This window comes from Lytechinus pictus, chromosome 13 (genome assembly GCF_037042905.1).
Source record: "Lytechinus pictus isolate F3 Inbred chromosome 13, Lp3.0, whole genome shotgun sequence".
NCBI classification, from domain to species: Eukaryota; Metazoa; Echinodermata; class Echinoidea; order Temnopleuroida; family Toxopneustidae; genus Lytechinus; species Lytechinus pictus.
This window is the reverse complement of record NC_087257.1, coordinates 22,085,523-22,106,820: the sequence shown is the minus strand read 5'-3', so window position 1 is coordinate 22,106,820 and position 21,298 is coordinate 22,085,523. Positions and strand designations below refer to the sequence as shown.

General features: G+C 36.2%; 1 protein-coding gene, 1 long non-coding RNA gene and 15 other non-coding genes across 17 annotated transcripts; 11 read left to right on the top strand and 6 right to left on the bottom strand.

Annotated features, from left to right (window-relative positions):
- Positions 1 to 115: 115 nt before the first annotated feature.
- TRNAN-GUU (transfer RNA asparagine (anticodon GUU)) lies at positions 116 to 189 on the top strand. The gene has a single exon. It is a non-coding gene; the product is annotated as a tRNA-Asn (tRNA).
- Positions 190 to 435: 246 nt separating this feature from the next.
- TRNAN-GUU (transfer RNA asparagine (anticodon GUU)) lies at positions 436 to 509 on the top strand. The gene has a single exon. It is a non-coding gene; the product is annotated as a tRNA-Asn (tRNA).
- Positions 510 to 1,806: 1,297 nt separating this feature from the next.
- TRNAG-UCC (transfer RNA glycine (anticodon UCC)) lies at positions 1,807 to 1,878 on the bottom strand. Its single transcript has one exon. It is a non-coding gene; the product is annotated as a tRNA-Gly (tRNA).
- Positions 1,879 to 3,844: 1,966 nt separating this feature from the next.
- On the bottom strand, positions 3,845 to 3,916 carry TRNAG-UCC (transfer RNA glycine (anticodon UCC)). The gene has a single exon. It is a non-coding gene; the product is annotated as a tRNA-Gly (tRNA).
- A 1,161-nt stretch (positions 3,917 to 5,077) lies between these two features.
- On the top strand, positions 5,078 to 5,151 carry TRNAN-GUU (transfer RNA asparagine (anticodon GUU)). The gene has a single exon. It is a non-coding gene; the product is annotated as a tRNA-Asn (tRNA).
- Positions 5,152 to 5,685: 534 nt separating this feature from the next.
- Positions 5,686 to 6,868, bottom strand: LOC135156406 (uncharacterized). The gene is made up of 2 exons (XR_010295534.1): positions 6,724 to 6,868; positions 5,686 to 6,537 (listed from the first exon to the last, which is right to left on the bottom strand). It is a non-coding gene; the product is annotated as an uncharacterized LOC135156406 (long non-coding RNA).
- Positions 6,869 to 7,590: 722 nt separating this feature from the next.
- On the top strand, positions 7,591 to 7,664 carry TRNAN-GUU (transfer RNA asparagine (anticodon GUU)). Its single transcript has one exon. It is a non-coding gene; the product is annotated as a tRNA-Asn (tRNA).
- A 1,415-nt stretch (positions 7,665 to 9,079) lies between these two features.
- Positions 9,080 to 9,151, top strand: TRNAG-UCC (transfer RNA glycine (anticodon UCC)). Its single transcript has one exon. It is a non-coding gene; the product is annotated as a tRNA-Gly (tRNA).
- Positions 9,152 to 10,288: 1,137 nt separating this feature from the next.
- TRNAG-UCC (transfer RNA glycine (anticodon UCC)) lies at positions 10,289 to 10,360 on the top strand. The gene has a single exon. It is a non-coding gene; the product is annotated as a tRNA-Gly (tRNA).
- A 673-nt stretch (positions 10,361 to 11,033) lies between these two features.
- On the top strand, positions 11,034 to 11,105 carry TRNAG-UCC (transfer RNA glycine (anticodon UCC)). Its single transcript has one exon. It is a non-coding gene; the product is annotated as a tRNA-Gly (tRNA).
- A 1,676-nt stretch (positions 11,106 to 12,781) lies between these two features.
- On the top strand, positions 12,782 to 12,855 carry TRNAN-GUU (transfer RNA asparagine (anticodon GUU)). Its single transcript has one exon. It is a non-coding gene; the product is annotated as a tRNA-Asn (tRNA).
- Positions 12,856 to 13,227: 372 nt separating this feature from the next.
- Positions 13,228 to 13,301, top strand: TRNAN-GUU (transfer RNA asparagine (anticodon GUU)). The gene has a single exon. It is a non-coding gene; the product is annotated as a tRNA-Asn (tRNA).
- A 246-nt stretch (positions 13,302 to 13,547) lies between these two features.
- On the top strand, positions 13,548 to 13,621 carry TRNAN-GUU (transfer RNA asparagine (anticodon GUU)). The gene has a single exon. It is a non-coding gene; the product is annotated as a tRNA-Asn (tRNA).
- A 977-nt stretch (positions 13,622 to 14,598) lies between these two features.
- On the bottom strand, positions 14,599 to 14,670 carry TRNAG-UCC (transfer RNA glycine (anticodon UCC)). Its single transcript has one exon. It is a non-coding gene; the product is annotated as a tRNA-Gly (tRNA).
- Positions 14,671 to 18,726: 4,056 nt separating this feature from the next.
- TRNAG-UCC (transfer RNA glycine (anticodon UCC)) lies at positions 18,727 to 18,798 on the bottom strand. Its single transcript has one exon. It is a non-coding gene; the product is annotated as a tRNA-Gly (tRNA).
- A 931-nt stretch (positions 18,799 to 19,729) lies between these two features.
- TRNAN-GUU (transfer RNA asparagine (anticodon GUU)) lies at positions 19,730 to 19,803 on the top strand. Its single transcript has one exon. It is a non-coding gene; the product is annotated as a tRNA-Asn (tRNA).
- Positions 19,804 to 20,568: 765 nt separating this feature from the next.
- Positions 20,569 to 21,228, bottom strand: LOC129274318 (zinc finger protein squeeze-like). The gene has a single exon (XM_054911153.2). It carries the CDS (start codon positions 21,226 to 21,228, stop codon positions 20,569 to 20,571), a length of 660 nt encoding a protein of 219 aa, XP_054767128.2.
- Between the last annotated feature and the right edge of the window lie 70 nt (positions 21,229 to 21,298).

Here is a 21,298-nt window from a genome sequence, read left to right as displayed (position 1 = left end):
TTCGTCGAGTAAACGGTGCATGGAAGAACCAACCATTTCGACCAGCTTTTGTAGACGTTTGCAATGTCTATAATTAAATAAAATTAACATAGATTAAGTGCACTTCCACATCGTAGCTTCTGTGGCGCAATCGGCTAGCGCGTTCGGCTGTTAACCGAAAGGTTGGTGGTTCGAGCCCACCCAGGAGCGAGATATATTTTTTTGTCTGAATCGACATGTTTCGCTTACAAGAACAATTCTTTTTTAATCCCTTCAGGCCTGTAATAAAGATGTGTATTTTTTCCTTCAAATTATATGAATTTCAATTGTATAAATTCCTACAAACGATATATATTATAACAATTCAAGTCCACATTCTTTTTTACATAAATGTTTTTTTCTGGAATGAAACTGAAATGTTTTCTAGTGACTTGCCAGGCTATTTCTTACGTCAAAGCTTCTGTGGCGCAATCGGCTAGCGCGTTTGGCTGTTAACTGAAAGGTTGGTGGTTCGAGCCCACCCAGGAGCGAGATGCTTTTTTGTCTGAATCGACATGTTTCGCTTACAAGAACAATTCCTTTTTAATCCCTTCAGGCCTGTAATAAAGATGTTTATTTTTTCCTTCAAATTATATGAATTTCAATTGTATAAATTCCTACAAACAATTTATATTATAACAATTCAAGTCCACATTCTTTTTTACATAAATGTTTTTTTCTGGAATGAAACTGAAATGTTTTCTAGTGACTTGCCAGGCTATTTCTTTGCATCGAAGCTTCTGTGGCGCAATCGGTTAGCGCGTTCGGCTGTTAACCGAAAGGTTGGTGGTTCAAGCCCACCCAGGTATGATAATTTTTGTTGTGATGAATTGCAAGACGGTTTATTTCATTAAACTTCGTTCAAACAATTTTCCACTTCTTTCTTTAAGTTAAATAAATTACATGTCGTACAGTCTGTTGACAAATACAAAAAGGTAGAATAGCATTTTTTTCCCTTAAAAGTAATAATAATATTGTTTTATGAATTAAAGAAAGTGTTTCGCCATCCCCAAAACATATATCAATTATCCAAGTAGTAGGATGATTAGGTTCAACTATGCGTTCTCTATAAAACTATTTTTGGGAAAACAAAAAAAAAGACACTATACGTGATGAAGTTTACCGCCAAAAAAGTTTATATCGCTCCTGGGTGGGCTTGAACCACCAACCTTTCGGTTAACAGCCGAACGCGCTAACTGATTGCGCAACAGAAGCTTTGATGCAATAATATCTGGAAAATTCTTTCAAGTAAAATGCCAACTTCAAATTGTCACAGCTCGCTGAGTAGTAAAAACAAGTGAGTTAGTTAACTGGGACTTGGGCCTTTCTCTTTAAGCAAATATTTTTTCTTTAAAAATAATATTATTTCAACATGTTGGAATCCCATTTCCATATAATAAATAATCTTTTTGATATGTTTGGAAGCCCTATTACATGCTGCAAGTAATACATATTAAAACCGATTAAAATGATTGTATGTGAATTAAAATAACATTATTCTTACATTTGATATAAATAATTGTTTTTATGTATTTATATACACGGCCACTTTGAAAGATAGTCATTAGTTAATTGATTGCTATTTTATAGTTTTTTTATAAAATAGAGCAAATCATATCAAATGTTCAAAAGAAAAGCGGGAGGGAAATGTTTGTCGCTTTATGTATCGTGTTTTAAATCAGTCCTTAAATGAATTCAAAGGGGATGAATGGATGCAACTGAACAGTATCAGTAGTTTGTGTGAGCATATTTTGCTCTAGTATAAGGAACAGAAGGGGAAAAAAATAATGCGTTGGCCGGGAATCGAACCCGGGTCAATTGCTTGGAAGGCAACTATGCTAACCACTATACCACCAACGCTTTGCCCGACTCTCCGAGGGAGTTCATGAAGTTTATTCGAGTCGAATTTGTCGTTGTCTTGGTAACCATAAACTTGGATGGATTAGTTCCAGATGGTAGAAGTATAGCGTCCCTGGAAATTAAAATCTCGGAATCAATCGAGTCATAAAATGAAGAGGCAAACAAAACAAAAAACGGATAGAAATGAAACTAAGATCTATCAAAATAGCAAGAATGAATATGAAAATATATATTAAAACAACAATGAATTAATTTTATTTGAAGTAAAAGTAAATTTCGAGAAAATTATAACTTGTCTAAAAATCAAAAGTCTGCAAAGCAAAGAAATTAAAAGGCATTTTTATACAATTCAATGATGATTTGAAGATAAATTTTTGGAGAATCCTTAACGATGACACTGCAAAAACTCCGGTGTTGATTTAACACCAGCCCGGAATCTATATATGTCCACATCAGAGAAGTATTGAAACAACACCAGTTTTGAATCAAACCCCGATGCTGTTTTAATACTAATTGGTGTTGTATAAACATCTTTCTGGTGTTAGACCAAAACCAAACTGGTTTTGTTTAACACTTCTCTGGTGTGGACATTCCGGGCTGATGTTAAATCAACACCGGAATTTTTGCAAGTTAATAAAACTCTTCTTATGATTGGTCTCATTTCGTCATTTTAATTTGATAGCTTCAATATCACTGTACCAATAAAAACAAATTTGAATTTGGTAGGGCCTAATTACTTCGCTCATATTAGAATGCACAATATCTATAGAATTATTAATTTTTCTAACAAAAAGGGGGAATCCTTTTGTTAGTGAGTATACATAGTACAACTCAGATATGAAGTCTACTTTTTGGCATCCATTTATTCATTCATTGTATACACGAAATATTTTTGTCGTTACTATTTTTTTTCAAACTTTTTATGTACATGTCAAACATTCGTGTATGGATGTGTGTTCGAGATTTCGCTGTCAGTCTCCGATCGTAGTGTATTTCACATGGAGAAGTCGATAAAGCCACGTCGGCGTTTTTGCCACGTAGCAATACACCAAGGGGTGCCGGTGTAGCGGCGGATCCGGTACAAGGCAAATAATGGTCCTAGGAACACTATCTACCGGCGGATCGTGTTCCAATTTCGGCGGATTCAGAACCAATATCCCTTCGGCAGATATCGTTCTTGCTATCGTTTCTCTATCTGCATGCACACGGTACCCATTTCCTTCAAAATTATATATGACCTACCTCTTCACTATCTATTTTAATAGGAACCACATCTGCCGCTACACCGGAACTATACGAACCCGTTATCCCAAGTCAATTTCATCCTAGTGTGTGAAAGTAATAACCTTTCTTTTCTTTCCTTGATTTTTGTTTCTGATTAATTCCTACTTATGCTATGCTCTTTACTTAATGGATTCTTTAAAGATTCTATACAGAGGGTTTACCGGAAACTACGCAATCCAAAATCAAGTTCATTAGACGGTTTTGAAAGCAAAACTTAGTCTTGTCAATACCCATTCTTTCTTTCCCTTTTTTCTTTATTTTTCTTCGGGGTATAAATACACATATCGCTCATCTGTCTGCCCTCCACTCTCTCTATTTATTTATTTTAATCACTCGTAAAGAGCCCTTCAATTAGTTGTGAGGTCGAGAGTTTCTATGAGTTGTGATTGGTCGAGAGTTTTTCTGATGGGTCAATTAAAACCGACCAATCAGTGAGGAGGTCAATTACGTAACGCGGTCTTTTGTCTGCTCCCTCTTTCACAACGTCGAACAATAGCTCCCTTTTTGATGAGCATTGTTGAATAGCGCTGTAAATAAAAGCTCCTGAAATGCTTGAAGAAAAAAAATTAGAAAAGGGAAATTGATGGAAAAGTTAGAATGTTTCTACTGATGGAGAGGATCTATTATGATATGTGTGAGCGGATTTTGTCTGTGATCCCGATTTGGTTTTAGAGAAAAAAAATGCGTTGGCCGGGAATCGAACCCGGATCAATTGCTTGGAAGGCAACTATGCTAACCACTATACCACCAACGCTTTGCAAGACGGGTGCACGTTGATAAACTTTATTCGAATGAAGTTTGTTGTCCCCTTGGTAACCAAGGAAACTTGTGTGCGAGAGATTTCCAGATTATAATAAACGATAGGCACTGGAAATGCGACTCGAGAAATCTCTCGCATTATTTGATTAAACAAACGAATTCTTTTTTTATATAAATTAAACTTACAGTATGCATCAACAAATGCACAGAATGATAATAAAATGTCAAATAAAGTGAGTATATGTACATGTATTTTATTTTGCAACATATTAACATTACTCTTAACATCAAAATGTAAGAAAATTATAATCTTGTTTTGGAAAACACAAAGCACTGTACATATGAGAATTACGATGCATTTGTATAACTTTTCTTTATGATTTTCATTCCAATATTGAAAGAAGGTACGACGATCTTTAATGATGATCGGAATTAAGTTAGTCTAATAGTTAGTCCACTCTCGTATAGTTGTCCCAATTCGTAAACTTCAGTCTTCTTATTCCAAAATAAAGGATATATATATTACCCTACAAATCGAACTGACAAAAGGGGAAATATATCCGCCACCGAGAGAGAGAGAGGGGGGGGGGGTATAAAATGGTGTATATTCTAACTCTAACTTTGATGTAAATATTTGATATGTATTATATGTTTAATACTCAAAAGGACATCGGTGTATCAGTAATGCATGAATGTGGGCCTATAGTGTAATTCACAGGTTTACCTTCTTGATGAGCACTGATGAATAGAAATAATTACGTAACTCATTGGGATATAATTTTACAATGAAAAGACCTCGCAAATTAAATTAGAATTTCCATTCATGCATATTTGAGTCCATCTAATTCCGAAGAATGATAAACCGCCTTACACACTATACAGAGAGTAAATCTAATTACAAATATCACTGCTTTATATAGTTTGCCCAAAATATCTTGTTTCTCTTTCGAAATTAGATTTTGTCTTCCAAAATAACACTCTTTTAAAAAGTTATCATGAATATATTCGCGGAATAATAGAATGTATTCATATATTCATAAAACAAGTTTATTTCAAATCAATAATTTGTCGTAGACGTGAAGTTATCATCGTAAAAATTATGATTCGAAAGAACTTGCATTTGATAGACAATTAACTGCAGTTTTTCCGTACCGAAGCTTCTGTGGCGCAATTGGTTAGCGCGTTCGGCTGTTAACCGAAAGGTTGGTGGTTCAAGCCCACCCAGGAGCGATTTTTTTGTGTGCATCTATTCAAATTTGTCCAGACAAGGCTATGAAGCTACCTTCTAACGAGGGGCGGGTTCAGTTTTACCCACATTTTCCCGATATAAACAGAGAGAAAGAGAGGGGAGATAACAACAGAGACAGGAGGAGCAAAGGGAGAGAGGGGGAGGGTAGACACCTATTTTTCTTTTTGTCACTTCTCTTTTAAAATCGAAATCCCCTGAACTTGATCAGGAAGATAAAATTCAGTCTCCTCACTTATAATTTACTGTTATCCAGGCTATAGTTACTCTAGCGATATGAAAAATAAAAATGTGTGCGTCATACTGCTCATTTTTTTTCACTCTGTACCTCTCTCACTTAGATCTCTCTTCCATTCTTAGAAAAGAGGGGGTTAGGCCACCTGTTACATCCTCCTGTTCACTTAAAAGGCCCATTTGAAGGACAGAAATGGGCTATGCAGAGCAACAAACCAACCCCCTCCTTATGAAATAATTTCACAAGAACAACGTCAAAATACAGACTCATTGACAAATAGGTATGCAATATAAAAATCCATTTATTCAACTTCATATCAACATGATATAGATTTGAAGCATTGGAATAAGACGCCACCAACAATACAGTACACTTCAACGAGATGGAAACTGTTAGAGTTCTGATAAAGTTCTTTGGGAAGACCTACGCTGTCATTCATTCGTTCCGGTGATGCTGACTGATGTGTCTATCCAGGCTTCTTTGTTGTGTGAACTCTGAAGGGCATCCTTTGAACGGACATCGAAACGGCTGCCCTAGGGTGTGAACGCGACGATGTTTGACCAATCGAGCAGGACTATCGAAGGGTTTCTGGCAATATTGACAGTAGTAGACATCAGTTCCCAGATGAAACCGACGATGGGTGGTAAAATCGTCCTTCTTGACAAACGACATCGGGCAGAATGGACAGCAGAAGCGGAGACTTTCTGGAGTGACGGGGCGGTGATCGAGAGAAGACGGAGGTGACCGGGCGAGACGCTTCTTCGGCGGGGATGACGTCCATGATGATGGCCTCTTTCGATGGGACATGGAGCTCGACGAGGGTGTCGTTGACGGTATCAGCCAGTTGACGACCTTGGGTTGATTAACTTCAGATGTCGACCTCCATCGCGGCTGTGGTACGTTCCTAAGTTTCGCTGAGAAGGATCTTTCAGTTGAACTCGAGGCCGGACAGAGAGGACAGTTCGAGACAAAGCAGTTAAAGACTCGGGAGGTTGGTTGTCGATGATGTCGAAGCCAGATGACCGAAGCGATGGCCTTGTTGAAATCGGGCTCGCGTACCTCGATGGGGACCGGTGAGTTAGCATTCCCAGCCATCAGTGAGAGTGCAGGTCGAGCGGAGAGGAGTTGAGTCGACCTGAGAGTAAAAAGAAAACAGGATGGAAAATAGATAAGTATTTCAACAAACCCAAAGTAATTACAATGACAGATGAAAAAATGCTTCCTTTTTTAACGAAAATATTCAATTGATTTTAGGTCGTGTAAAAGACAAAAAAAAACCACACTTATGTATGGTAGATGACATTGCCAAATAAATACTTACATTATTAACGCTTCCAATCCTTATGTTGATATTGTTCCAACTGCAACTTCACACTACTTTAAAAAGTAACGAGTAAAAGCGATGTCTTCGTCAATATGAAATTGTGTCGAGAAAGTAAATACGTGTTCCTCAAATAGCTGTCAGATGTCTGAATGATATTCAGGTTTAATTATTAGCCCCTATTTATTTAAGTTCATATACTCCCAGTAATCTATTTCAATCAATACCATGAACCCTCCTTCCAGTCGTGATTGGTCGAGAGTTTTTCTTATGGGTGCGGCTTAATCAGAGACAATTAAAACTGACCAATCAGTGGTGAGATCTATTACGTAACTCGGTCTTTTGTCTCCCATCTCTCAACGCGCCTCACAATAGCTCGTGCATCACATTGGCATCTTCTATTCATTAAACATGAATATATTAAATTGCTTTGAGGAATGATGTTGATAGAATTAAACCAACATTGAACGTATGAAAACAGATAGATGTGTTAAACAAGCTACGATATATTTGTAAGATTTATGGTACATAGAGTTTTAATATATTGGATTAATTAACTTTTATGCAATGAATGAATAAAGATCAAAGAATTTTACAAAGATATCAAGAACACAATTATTTCTTTCATTAAGTGTATTTGATAATGACAAAACAAAACCATGAACTACATTCCCTTTTTTTTTACTTAAACGGGAAACGGTATTGGAACCATTTTGTTGCAAATCATCAATTATATGTCATTACTGCGAGAATTATCGTCGATAAACGTATATTACGAATAAATACAGTCTAAAATTAAAGGGAATAATATAATCACAATTTGTATGTGCAAGATAGATTCCCTAACTTCTGCATAATCGCATCAAAGCTTCTGTGGCGCAATTGGTTAGCGCGTTCGGCTGTTAACCGAAAGGTTGGTGGTTCAAGCCCACCCAGGAGCGATGTAAATTTTTGTTTTCTAGTTGCAAGATCCCTCCATTCTTTTTTACCACACAGTTTATCCAGATCACAAAATTAGATACAACTTGGACAAAACAAATAAAAATTTAACTTTCACAAGATCAAAAAAGCAACCCTGTGTACAAAGAAAGCAAACCCTGGTAAAAATTTAATATTTAATACTAAGTATTAATAGATATTTAGAGGACCTATTTTGGAGAGGGGGGCTAAAAACAAAAAGTACCATTGCGTGTACAAAGTATATTTCAAAACAGCCCCCCCCTAAAAAAAAGGTTCGGACATTTTGAAGGTTGCAAAGGGTTGTAATTGCTTACATATATATTAACAAAAGAATACTATACTATAAGGAACGGTACGACTGTAGAGTAGAACATTATTGTCCCGATTGAAAAAAAGCGTGCTTATAGGAGAAAAAATAAAATTCATGATATTCAAAGGTCAAGTTCACCAAGATATCAAATTGATTTGAATAAAAAGTATTGAAAAAAAGATAAAGCAAACAAACTCAAACAATCTTGACACTAAGTAATATAGTCACGAAACCTTCCTTGAGTCTTGATTGGACGAGAGTTTCTCAAGTGGGAGCGGCATGATCAGAGATAATTAAAACTGACCAATCAGTTAGGAGGTCTATTACGTAACGCGGTCTCTTGTCTATTCCCCATAATCGCGCCTGACAATAGTTGTCATTAGTCTCAACATTTTCTTTAATCAAAAGGAGGGATTGATTGATTTGAGGAGTTATTAAATGGATATAACTATGATTACGTAATTTTGGAATTATTGATGTTTTAAAAACAAAAATATTCCACAGGAGCTTCTGTGGCGCAATCGGTTAGCGCGTTCGGCTGTTAACCGAAAGGTTGGTTGTTCAACCCATCCAGGAGCGAGAAATAGATATTTTGGTGCAAATCTATACTATTTTGTTCAGAAAAAGGTATATGAACCTACCTTCTAATCTGTATTATTGTGATCATGAATTAATTTTTTTCCTTCAAATTATAAGAAATTTCATATTGTGAATGATTACGAACTTTATGCATTCCTAGATGCAAGATAAAAATTGCAGTGGTAAGAATGACAGGGGTGAAATGACGTAGGCAAAAACCTGTATTACCTGATCTGTATTATCGTGATTATAACTACCATTATTTTTTCTTCAAATTATAAGAAATTTTATTTTGTGAACGTTTACAAAATAAATGCATTCTTAGGTGTAGATAAAAATGACAGATAGTAATAATGGCAGAGATAAAGATGAGAGAGGCAAAAAAAAGTCAATTAGCTATAATATGTCAAAAGTAAATAATACTTGGAATGCGACAATACACATAAAAAATAACCATCATCTGTTGTTTTATTTTGACGTATAATAGTTTCACTGGGAAATATATAAGCGTTGGTGGTATAGTGGTTAGCATAGTTGCCTTCCAAGCAATTGACCCGGGTTCGATTCCCGGCCAACGCAATTCGTTTTACCCAAATTATATGTTTTGTTCAGGCACGAGCGAGAGGTTCAGGCCCACCCAGGAGTGCGATAAACTTTTTTGTCTAGATTTATATATTTCATGTACAAGAATTATTTTTATGAATAAAACCCTTTCAGATCTATGTTACAGATGTGTATTTTTTCTTTCAAATTATAACAATGCCAATTGGGTAAAATTTTTACAATTTATTGATATGCATCAAACTATTACTTATCACAATAACAGTGTTCGCCTATTTTAAACAAATCTTGTTTTTCTAGAATGAACCTTGAATTTCTAGTGAGTTGTCAGACCAACGCTTTTACCGAAGTTTCTGTGGCGAAATTGGTTAGCAGGCTCGGCTGTTAACAGAAAGGTTCGTGGTTCAAGCCCACCCAGGAGCGGAATAACCTTCAGTGAACTTTCGATGTTATTTTTTGTATTTTTTTTGCAGACATTTTATCCAGATCGCAAATTCTACTTTGACGAAACAAATAACGTCGAAAAAACTAACACGTCCTCAGTTGTCTCATTTTGTAATCCGTCCGTTAAAAGAATACAAACCACAAATCGTGATTGGTAGAGAGCAGGAGCGGATCGAGGATTTCCAAAAAAAAAGGGGGGGGGCACATTTTCCCGAGGAAAAATTTGACAAGCAAAATAAAAAAGTATTTAACAAAAAAATAAGGACAATTCGTCCACGAAGGGGGGGGGGGGGGGGGCACGGGCCGGCTTCCCCCTGGATCTTAACAACCAGGGTGGATGTCTATTATCTAACCCCCTTAAACTGAAGAATGGATGAAATTATTTAAGGACTGTTGTTGAAAATGAAAAGTTCACGAACTCCGCAATCGTTTCCCAAACACAATTTTCTCGCACAGTCTTCTCTTTTAAAGTAATGAGACATTCCTTTTTTAAATAGATTACATTGATTATGTTACTATTTTGCTAAAGGTTAATGATTTTCATTAGGTATATTACTGGTCATTTCTCATTGCATTTACTGGAAATAGCTCCCATGAATACATTTTTTGGGGAATGGAAATTCATTTTCAAAGTTTGGACCTTATATAATTCTGGAGAATACATTCTTAATTCGATTAAAATTGGCAAAATCCCTTTTTGTAGCATATAAAGCGTTGGTGGTATAGTGGTTAGCATAGTTGCCTTCCAAGCAATTGACCCGGGTTCGATTCCCGGCCAACGCAATCATTTTCCTCTAATCTTTTACATAGATTCATATATCAAGCAATGTTAATAGTTTTTACTAAAAACAACTTTCAGATTTTGTTCCTGTCATGTTTTTGTGTGTTGTTTATTCCGAGAATTCGTGTGTTTATTTGGGTTTTTTCTCCCCATTTGTGTACAATTATAATTACATTTACTATTAATTGTTATCAAAGTTGCAAGTTATTCTTTTGACGCTGTCCGTATTCTCTTCGTTGATCCTTTTAAACATAATGATCCGGGGGTCGTGATTGGTCAGGACTTGTAAGGTGGGTGCGGCATGATCACAGACAACTAAAACCAACCAATCAGTGAAGGAGACAGTTACGTAACTCTGTCTTTTGTCTCCACCCCCTCTTATCGCGCCAAATCTTGCTCGCAGCTCTTCCTTTGCCCGCCCCTTTATTATGTAGATTAGGTTTTAAGAGTAGATTTTATTCTTTGGACGGATCAATAAAAGGGAATTGCACGAATGATCTTGGAAAACTAATTCAAAGCAAATGAAACCAATGAAAGTGGATTCTTGCATCAATAATTCAACAAAATAGGAAGAAAAGAAATGGGGTTATCCAATCGGATGTTTCTGGCTACATGCAATGAACATGGAAATCAAAGATATAAATTTTATTTACATATTTACAAAACCTAAGTAAAGCGTTGGTGGTATAGTGGTTAGCATAGTTGCCTTCCAAGCAATTGACCCGGGTTCGATTCCCGGCCAACGCATCCACTGTTATTTCCTTACTGATATTTTAAACATCTTCAGTGACGGCCTCGAAAGGGTCTGATCAATGCTTTTGATAACACTATTTTTCTATATTATATCATGGGCCTACTATATCGAGGTGATTCATAAAGTCAAGCAACATAATTGTTACAAAAGTAATTTAGATATTGTTAGTGTCGTGTGCTTATCTTTGCATTTTCCTTCGGGTTCTTGGCTTACTGCTTTTTATATAGCTTTAATTTCGTTCGTTTTTACTCTGTATTATATTATTGACCTGTATAGATGTTTTATATTCATACTGCTGTTGTTCTCTTATGTGCTTATGAATTGGTAACTTGTTGAAATAACTAATAAAGTTTGGATTTGACATGCAGAGCTATATAGGGAAAGGGACATAGTTGTATGCCCATAATTTCATACACATTTCTATATTTTTTAAGCTTTATCTTTCAGAGATATTTACAATTCTCTTTAAAAGATAATTGTAAAGTTCATTAATAATCATATGTTTATAGGCCTATGACATAGTTTGTTTGAGACTAAAGTTACAATTTTCATACCTGATTGATATAGGCCTATAACATCATTTATACCTATATTGTAAACATAATATTATATAAAATTTCCATTTTAACCATGGATCTTTCTAGAACTGTAACAACGTGTTGAACTATTCAAATTAAAATGCCACTAAAGGGAGAATGTATAAACAATAATAAATGGAAAAGAGGGGGTATAATAAAGGGGAGTTAAATAAACTGTAAGAAATCATTTCATAATATTTAATGGACACCCCTATAGTTCATTAAGACAGTTTTTAAAGCAAAACTTAGTTCTGTCATCACCCTGTCTTTATTTACTTTTTTCTTTATTATGATTTTACTTTCTTTCTGTATCATTTTTCTTCTGGGTATTAAATGCACATATCGCTCATCAGCCTGCTTCCTCCCCTCTCTCTTCTTCTCTCACTCCTCATAAATATAAATCTTGTGAATTTTGTGCTGTTTAATTTCTGCTTGGATGGACTACAGCGAAATTAGAGAGAGGAGAAAGTTTGCGTTTACACCCAGTAATATATTTTAATCTATTCTGTAGAACCCTTCTATGAGTTGTGATTGGTCGAGAGTTTATCTAATGGGTGCGGCATGATTAGGGATAATTAAACTGACCAATCGGTGAGGAGGTCTTTGTCTCCTCCCCTCTCACAGCGTCGAACAATAGTTAGGTCTACCTTCTTGATAAACACTATTGAATAGAAATAATTATAATTACGTAACTAATTGGCAGATGATTTTACAATGAAAAGACCTCGCAAATGAAATGAGAATTTCCATTCATGCATATTTGAGTCCATCTCATTCCTAAGAATGATAACCCGCCTTATACACTATACAGACAGTAGATCGAATTAAATATATTACTGCTTTATATACTGTAGTTTGCCCCAAAATATCAGGTTTTTCTTTAGGAAATATATTTTGTCTTCAAACATAACACTCATTTAAATGTTTATCATGAATATATTCGCGGATTAATAGAATGTATTCATATATTAATAAAACAAGTTTATTTCAAATCAATAATTTGTCGGAGATGTGAAGTTATCATCCTAAAAATTATGATTCGAAAGAACTTGCATTTGATAGACAATTAACTGCAGTTTTTCCGTACCGAAGCTTCTGTGGCGCAATTGGTTAGCGCGTTCGACTGTTAACCGAAAGGTTGGTGGTTCAAGTCCACCCAGGAGCGAGATATATTTTTGTGCAAATCTGTGCAATTTTGTTCAGAAAAGGCTATGAAGCTACCTTCTAACGAGGGGCGGGTCCAGCTTTGCACATTTCCCGATCGGCCACTAAAAGTTGCTTGTTGTTGTTTTCAATGGGAAGTCCGATGTTTTAAGTATATCCTAGCTTCATTCTTACAAGCAAATATATGAATTAAGCGCATTCTGAGGAGTTTTCAGTTCTGAGCCTGACTTATGGTCCACTTTAAAGATTAAAAGGAAATGCATCCACTTCATTGTGACACAGTAATTCCGCAAATGGCAAATACGAATAGATATGTTTGCAATGTTTATCATTAAGTAAATTAACAGAAAATTGAATACACCACCTCATCGGAGCTTCTGTGGCGCAATCGGCTAGCGCGTTCGGCTGTTAACCGAAAGGTTGGTGGTTCGAGCCCACCCAGGAGCGAGATACTTTTTTTGTCTGAATCGACATGTTTCGTTTACAAGAACAATTCCTTTTTAATCCCTTCAGGCCTGTAATAAAGATGTTTATTTTTTCCTTCAAATTATATGAATTTCAATTGTATAAATTCCTACAAACGATATATATTATAACAATTCAAGTCCACATTCTTTTTTACATAAATGTTTTTTTCTGGAATGAAACTGAAATGTTTTCTAGTGACTTGCCAGGCTATTTCTTTGCATCGAAGCTTCTGTGGCGCAATCGGTTAGCGCGTTCGGCTGTTAACCGAAAGGTTGGTGGTTCAAGCCCACCCAGGTATGATAATTTTTGTTGTGATGAATTGCAAGACGGTTTATTTCATTAAATTTCGTTCAAACGATTTTCCACTTCTTTCTTTAAGTTAAATAAATTACATGTCGTACAGTCTGTTGACAAATACAAAAAAGTAGAATAGCATTTTTCCCTTAAAAGTAATAATAATATTGTTTTATGAATTAAAGAAAGTGTTTCGCCATCCCCAAAACATATATCAATTATCCAAGTAGTAGGATGATTAGGTTCAACTATGCGTTCTCTATAAAACTATTTTTGGGAAAATAAAAAAAAGACACTATACGTGATGAAGTTTACCGCCAAAAAAGTTTATATCGCTCCTGGGTGGGCTTGAACCACCAACCTTTCGGTTAACAGCCGAACGCGCTAACTGATTGCGCAACAGAAGCTTTGATGCAATAATATCTGGAAAATTCTTTCAAGTAAAATGCCAACTTCAAATTGTCACAGCTCGCTGAGTAGTAAAAACAAGTGAGTTAGTTAACTGGGACTTGGGCCTTTCTCTTTAAGCAAATATTTTTTCTTTAAAAATAATATTATTTCAACATGTTGGAATCCCATTTCCATTTAATAAATAATCTTTTTGATATGTTTGGAAGCCCTATTACATGCTGCAAGTAATACATATTAAAACCGATTAAAATGATTGTATGTGAATTAAAATAACATTATTCTTACATTTGATATAAATAATTGTTTTTATGTATTTATATACACGGCCACTTTGAAAGATAGTCATTAGTTAATTGATTGCTCTTTTATAGTTTTTTTTAATAAAATAGATCAAATCATATCAAATGTTCAAAAGAAAAAGGGGAGGGAAATGTTTGTCGCTTTATGTTTCGTGTTTTAAATCAGTCCTTAAATGAATTCAAAGGGGATGAATGGATGCAACTGAACAGTATCAGTAGTTTGTGTGAGCATATTTTGCTCTAGTATAAGGAACAGAAAGGGGAAAAAATAATGCGTTGGCCGGGAATCGAACCCGGGTCAATTGCTTGGAAGGCAACTATGCTAACCACTATACCACCAACGCTTTGCCCGACTCTCCGAGGGAGTTCATGAAGTTTATTCGAGTCGAATTTGTCGTTGTCTTGGTAACCATAAACTTGGATGGATTAGTTCCAGATGGTAGAAGTATAGCGTCCCTGGAAATTAAAATCTCGGAATCAATCGAGTCATAAAATGAAGAGGCAAACAAAACAAAAAACGGATAGAAATGAAACTAAGATCTATCAAAATAGCAAGAATGAATATGAAAATATATATTAAAACAACAATGAATTAATTTTATTTGAAGTAAAAGTAAATTTCGAGAAAATTATAACTTGCCTAAAAATCAAAAGTCTGCAAAGCAAAGAAATTAAAAGGCATTTTTATACAATTCAATGATGATTTGAAGATAAATGTTTGGAGAATCCTTAACGATGACACTGCAAAAACTCCGGTGTTGATTTAACACCAGCCCGGAATCTATATATGTCCACACCAGAGAAGTATTGAAACAACGCCAGTTTGGAATCAAACCCCGATGCTGTTTTAATACTAATTGGTGTTGTATAAACATCTTTCTGGTGTTAGACCAAAACCAAACTGGTTTTGTTTAACACTTCTCTGGTGTGGACATTCCGGGCTGATGTTAAATCAACACCGGAATATTTGCAGTGCATAAGTTAATACAATTCTTCTTATGATTGGTCTCATTTCGTCATTTTAATTTGATAGCTTCAATATCACTGTACCAATAAAAACAAATTTGAATTTGGTAGGGCCTAATTACTTCGCTCATATTAGAATGCACAATATCTATAGAATTATTAATTTTCTAACAAAAAGGGGGAATCCTTTTGTTAGTGAGTATACATAGTACAACTCAGATATGAAGTCTACTTTTTGGCATCCATTTATTCATTCATTGTATACACGAAATATTTTTGTCGTTACTATTTTTTTTCAAACTTTTTATGTACATGTCAAACATTCGTGTATGGATGTGTGTTCGAGATTTCGCTGTCAGTCTCCGATCGTAGTGTATTTCACATGGAGAAGTCGATAAAGCCACGTCGGCGCTTTTGCCACGTAGCAATACACCAAGGGTGCCGGTGTAGCGGCGGATCCGGTACTAGGCAAATAATGGTCCTAGGCACACTATCTACCGGCGGATCGTGTTCCAATTTCGGCGGATTCAGAACCAATATCCCTTCGGCAGATATCGTTCTTGCTATCGTTTCTCTATCTGCATGCACACGGTACCCATTTCCTTCAAAATTATATATGACCTACCTCTTTATCTATCTATACACAACAAAAAAAGTAAGTCCCCCCTAAATCAAATTGCTGTAACTTTTGAACGGAAATATTTTGAGATATGATATTCCGTATGTGGTTTTCTACACTCATTAAGCAACTCCTGGGGAAAAATAAGATTGATCGGTTGAGTCATGCATGAGTAATTAAAGATTGAATTAAAAATGACAATTTTTGAAAGTCACAAGAGTCGTTTTTCAGATTGTGCAAATACAAAGTTGGGCAAATGTTGTCTTTAGGTGAATTTTATGGTGTTATGCTGTTTTACTATCCATCATTTAGCCACTCCACACACAATTTTGATATAATATGTTCATGGTTGAGTGAGCATAATGTATTGCACGGGCCGCGGAAGCGGGGGGCTGGGCGGGGAGCTTCAGCCCCCTCCCCCCACTTTTTTCCAAAAGCATGTACAAAAATGTAAAAAAGACCATACGATTGTGATTTTTTGCATGGTCAGCCCCCCCCCCCACTTTTAAAACCCTTCCCCGGCCCCTGTATTGTGACGTATCATCATAGGGGTTTATGGTAGTATCCTCTACAACTTGTTAGATCATGTTAAAATTTGAAAATGTTGGTGGCTCCCCCGATTATAGGCCCCTCCCCCATTTAAAAATTTTGGACCCACCACTGATTTGTCCATAAATTAAACTGATCATGAAAAATTGTTAGGAAAAGAATACATTTATGCAGTATAAAGAGTATTCATTCCTAAGTTTTCGAATGTGCTCGCTCAACCATGAAAATGTTTAAAGTTCGGAAAGTGTGTGGTGATAGAAATGATGGATGATAAAAACGATAGCAATTAAAGTCTTATTTGAAACCGAATTTGCCCCCAATATTCACTTTATTACCCTTTAAAATAAGTCTGTGACATTGAAAATACAAATTTTCCCACTTTGATGCGTGCTCACTCATCCATAAATAAACAAATCGATTTCATTTTTGCACAGAATTCTGCCCATAGTTTGATAAACATTACTGCCAAATGACATTGCTAAAGACAGCCGTGAAAAAAAGTTCCACCATATTGAATAAGGGGTTACTTATTCTTAAACATGTGCACCCATAATGTACACAAGTCTATGAGAGACGAAGTCAAAATTTTAACAAATATGAAATGAGTGTTTGTTTCATGGACGGTTTTTTGTTACTTCTGCCAATAGTTATTTCATGAAACTTCGTACATGGCTTCAGAGTAACACTATCCAAAAGGCGCGCACACCAAAATAACCATTCGATACAACACAGAGTGGGGCCAAGGCCTTGAACTTTCTTCTCATTTGCATAATTTTCGAATATTGTGTGCTCACTGATGCATTAAACATCGGGATTTTCATAAAAATCAAATCAAATGAACTATGCAAGGAGGTTTGTGACAGATATCCATTGTAACAAATTGCATTTTTTCAATAACGTAAAAAAGAGCTAATCGCATTCCACATGTTCATTCAAGCGTGGATATTTAATTAAACGCCTTTGAATCATTGAAGCAGGTTAATTGGTCATGAACATAACGAAAAAGTTGAGAAAAGATCATTTTCAGTTCCCAAAATGAACCAATACTCGCCTATGATATTTGAAACTCGTATTTTTTTTCTCAATAAATGTTCATTGAACCGTGAAACGATGAATATTGTTGAAAAAACTCTTCCAAAACTAACTGTCATCATATTCTATCATTTTTATTGATATAAATGTGTAAAAAATCAAATTATAGCAAATTTGGACTTGTGTTTATTCAACCGTGAAATTTAGCCAAAAAAGTTGTATCGTCTTTTAGAGAGTACCTTTTACAAGCCTTCTGACTACTTTTTATGATGAGAATGTGGAATTAGTTCCAATAAAATGGAATCAAAGTCATGATATTTGGCTTGTGACTTTTGAAAAGTGACATTTTTGCCTTCTGACGGTGCTCACTGAAGCATGAAGTGAAATACGTCCATAACGTTTACTCAGATGGTAGCTTATAAAATTACCTACACGCCCATGTAAAAATATATTAAAAACTCGCATTGGTTCGGAAATTATTGATGTTTGTTTAAGGGGGGACTTACTTTTTTTGTTGTGTATATTTTAATAGGAACCACATCTGCCGCTACACCGGAACTATACGAACCCGTTATCCCAAGTCAATTTCATCCTAGTGTGTGAAAGCAATAACCTTTCTTTTCTTTCCTTGATTTTTGTTTCTGATTAATTCCTACTTATGCTATGCTCTTTACTTGATGGATTCTTGACAGATTCTATACAGAGGGTTTACCGGAAACTATACGCAATCTAAAATCAAGTTCATTAGACGGTTTTGAAAGCAAAACTTAGTCTTGTCACTACCCATTCTTTCTTTCCCTTTTTTCTTTATTTTTCTTCGGGGTATTAATACACATATCGCTCATCTGTCTGCCCTCCACTCTCTCTATTTATTTATTTTAATCACTCGTAAAGAGCCCTTCAATTAGTTGTGAGGTCGAGAGTTTCTATGAGTTGTGATTGGTCGAGAGTTTTTCTGATGGGTCAATTAAAACCGACCAATCAGTGAGGAGGTCCATTACGTAACGCGGTCTTTTGTCTGTTCCCTCTTTCACAACGTCGAACAATAGCTCCCTTTTTGATGAGCATTGTTGAATAGCGCTGTAAATCAAAGCTCCTGAAATGCTTGAAGAAAAAAAATTAGAAAAGGGAAATTGATGGAAAAGTTAGAATGTTTCTACTGATGGAGAGGATCTATTATGATATGTGTGAGCGGATTTTGTCTGTGATCCCGATTTGGTTTTAGAGAAAAAAATGCGTTGGCCGGGAATCGAACCCGGGTCAATTGCTTGGAAGGCAACTATGCTAACCACTATACCACCAACGCTTTGCAAGACGGGTGCACGTTGATAAACTTTATTCGAATGAAGTTTGTTGTTTCCTTGGTAACCAAGGAAACTTGTGTGCGAGAGATTTCCAGATTATAATAAACGATAGGCACTGGAAATGCGACTCGAGAAATCTCTCGCATTATTTGATTAAACAAACGAATTTTTTTTTATATAAATAAAACTTACAGTATGCATCAACAAATGCACAGAATGATAATAAAATGTCAAATAAAGTGAGTATATGTACATGTATTTTATTTTGCAACATATTAACATTACTCTTAACATCAAAATGTGAGAAAATTAGAATCTTGTTTTGGAAAACACAAAGCACTGTACATATGAGAATTACGATGCATTTGTATAACTTTTCTTTATGATTTTCATTCCAATATTGAAAGAAGGTACGACGATCTTTAATGATAATCGGAATTAAGTTAGTCTAATCAAGGAGATATCACTCTTAGAGTGATATCTCCTTGGTCTAATAGTTAGTCCACTCTCGTATAGTTGTCCCAATTCGTAAACTTCAGTCTTCTTATTCCAAAATAAAGGATATATATATTACCCTACAAATCGAACTGACAAAAGGGGAAATCTATCCGCCACCGAGAGAGAGAGAGGGGGGGGGGGTATAAAATGGTGTATATTCTAACTCTAACTTTGATGTAAATATATGATATGTATTATATGTATAATACTCAAAAGGTTTCTCTTTCGAAATTAGATTTTGTCTTCCAAAATAACACTCTTTGAAAAAGTTATCATGAATATATTCGCGGAATAATAGAATGTATTCATATATTCACAAAACAAGTTTATTTCAAATCAATAATTTGTCGTAGACGTGAAGTTATCATCGTAAAAATTATGATTCGAAAGAACTTGCATTTGATAGACAATTAACTGCAGTTTTTCCGTACCGAAGCTTCTGTGGCGCAATTGGTTAGCGCGTTCGGCTGTTAACCGAAAGGTTGGTGGTTCAAGCCCACCCAGGAGCGATTTTTTTTGTGTGCATCTATTCCATTTTGTTCAGACAAAGCTATGAAGCTACCTTCTAACGAAGGGCGGGTTCAGTTTTACCCACATTTTCCCGATATAAACAGAGAGAAAGAGAGGGGAGATAACAACAGAGACAGGAGGAGCAAAGGGAGAGAGGGGGAGGGTAGACACTTATTTTTCTATTTGTCACTTCTCTTTTAAAATCGAAATCCCCTGAACTTGATCAGGAAGATAAAATTCAGTCTCCTCACTTATAATTTACTGTTATCCAGGCTATAGTTACTCTAGCGATATGAAAAATAAAAATGTGTACGTCATACTGCTCATTTTTTTTCTCACTCTGTACCTCTCTCACTTAGATCTCTCTTCCATTCTTAGAAAAGAGGGGGTTAGGCCACCTGTTACATTCTCCTGTTCACTGAAAAGGCCCATTTGAAGGACAGAAATGGGCTGTGCAGAGCAACAAACCAACCCCCTCCTTTTTCTGGACCTTACTCTAACTCTTTCTCTCGGTCTCTCCCCAGCTCTCCCTGTCTCACTTTCCCACACTTTCATGTCTGAAATAATTTCACAAGAACAACGTCAAATTACAGACTCATTGACAAATAGGTATGCAATATCAAAATCCATTTATTCAACTTCATATCAACATGATATAGATTTGAAGCATTGGAATAAGACGCCACCAACAATACAGTACACTTCAACGAGATGGAAACTGTTAGAGTTCTGATAAAGTTCTTTGGGAAGACCTACGCTGTCATTCATTCGTTCCGGTGATGCTGACTGATGTGTCTATCCAGGCTTCTTTGTTGTGTGAACTCTGAAGGGCATCCTTTGAACGGACATCGAAACGGCTGCCCTAGGGTGTGAACGCGACGATGTTTGACCAATCGAGCAGGACTATCGAAGGGTTTCTGGCAATATTGACAGTAGTAGACATCAGTTCCCAGATGAAACCGACGATGGATGGTAAAATCGTCCTTCTTGACAAACGACATCGGGCAGAATGGACAGCAGAAGCGGAGACTTTCTGGAGTGACGGGGCGGTGATCGAGAGAAGACGGAGGTGACCGGGCGAGACGCTTCTTCGGCGGGGATGACGTCCATGATGATGGCCTCTTTCGATGGGACATGGAGCTCGACGAGGGTGTCGTTGACGGTATCAGCCAGTTGACGACCTTGGGTTGATTAACTTCAGATGTCGACCTCCATCGCGGCTGTGGTACGTTCCTAAGTTTCGCTGAGAAGGATCTTTCAGTTGAACTTGAGGCCGGACAGAGAGGACAGTTCGAGACAAGGCAGTTAAAGACTCGGGAGGTTGGTTGTCGATGATGTCGAAGCCAGATGACCGAAGCGATGGCCTTGTTGAAATCGGGCTCGCGTACCTCGATGGGGACCGGTGACTTAGCATTCCCAGCCATCGGAGAGTGTGCGGGTCGAGCGGAGAGGAATTGAGTCGACCTGAGAGTAAAACGAAAACAGGATGGAAAA

Bases quoted from the DNA above. Each gene is read 5' to 3' on its own strand.
- LOC129274318 (XM_054911153.2), bottom strand. From the start codon at position 21,228: ATGGCTGGGAATGCTAAGTCACCGGTCCCCATCGAGGTACGCGAGCCC.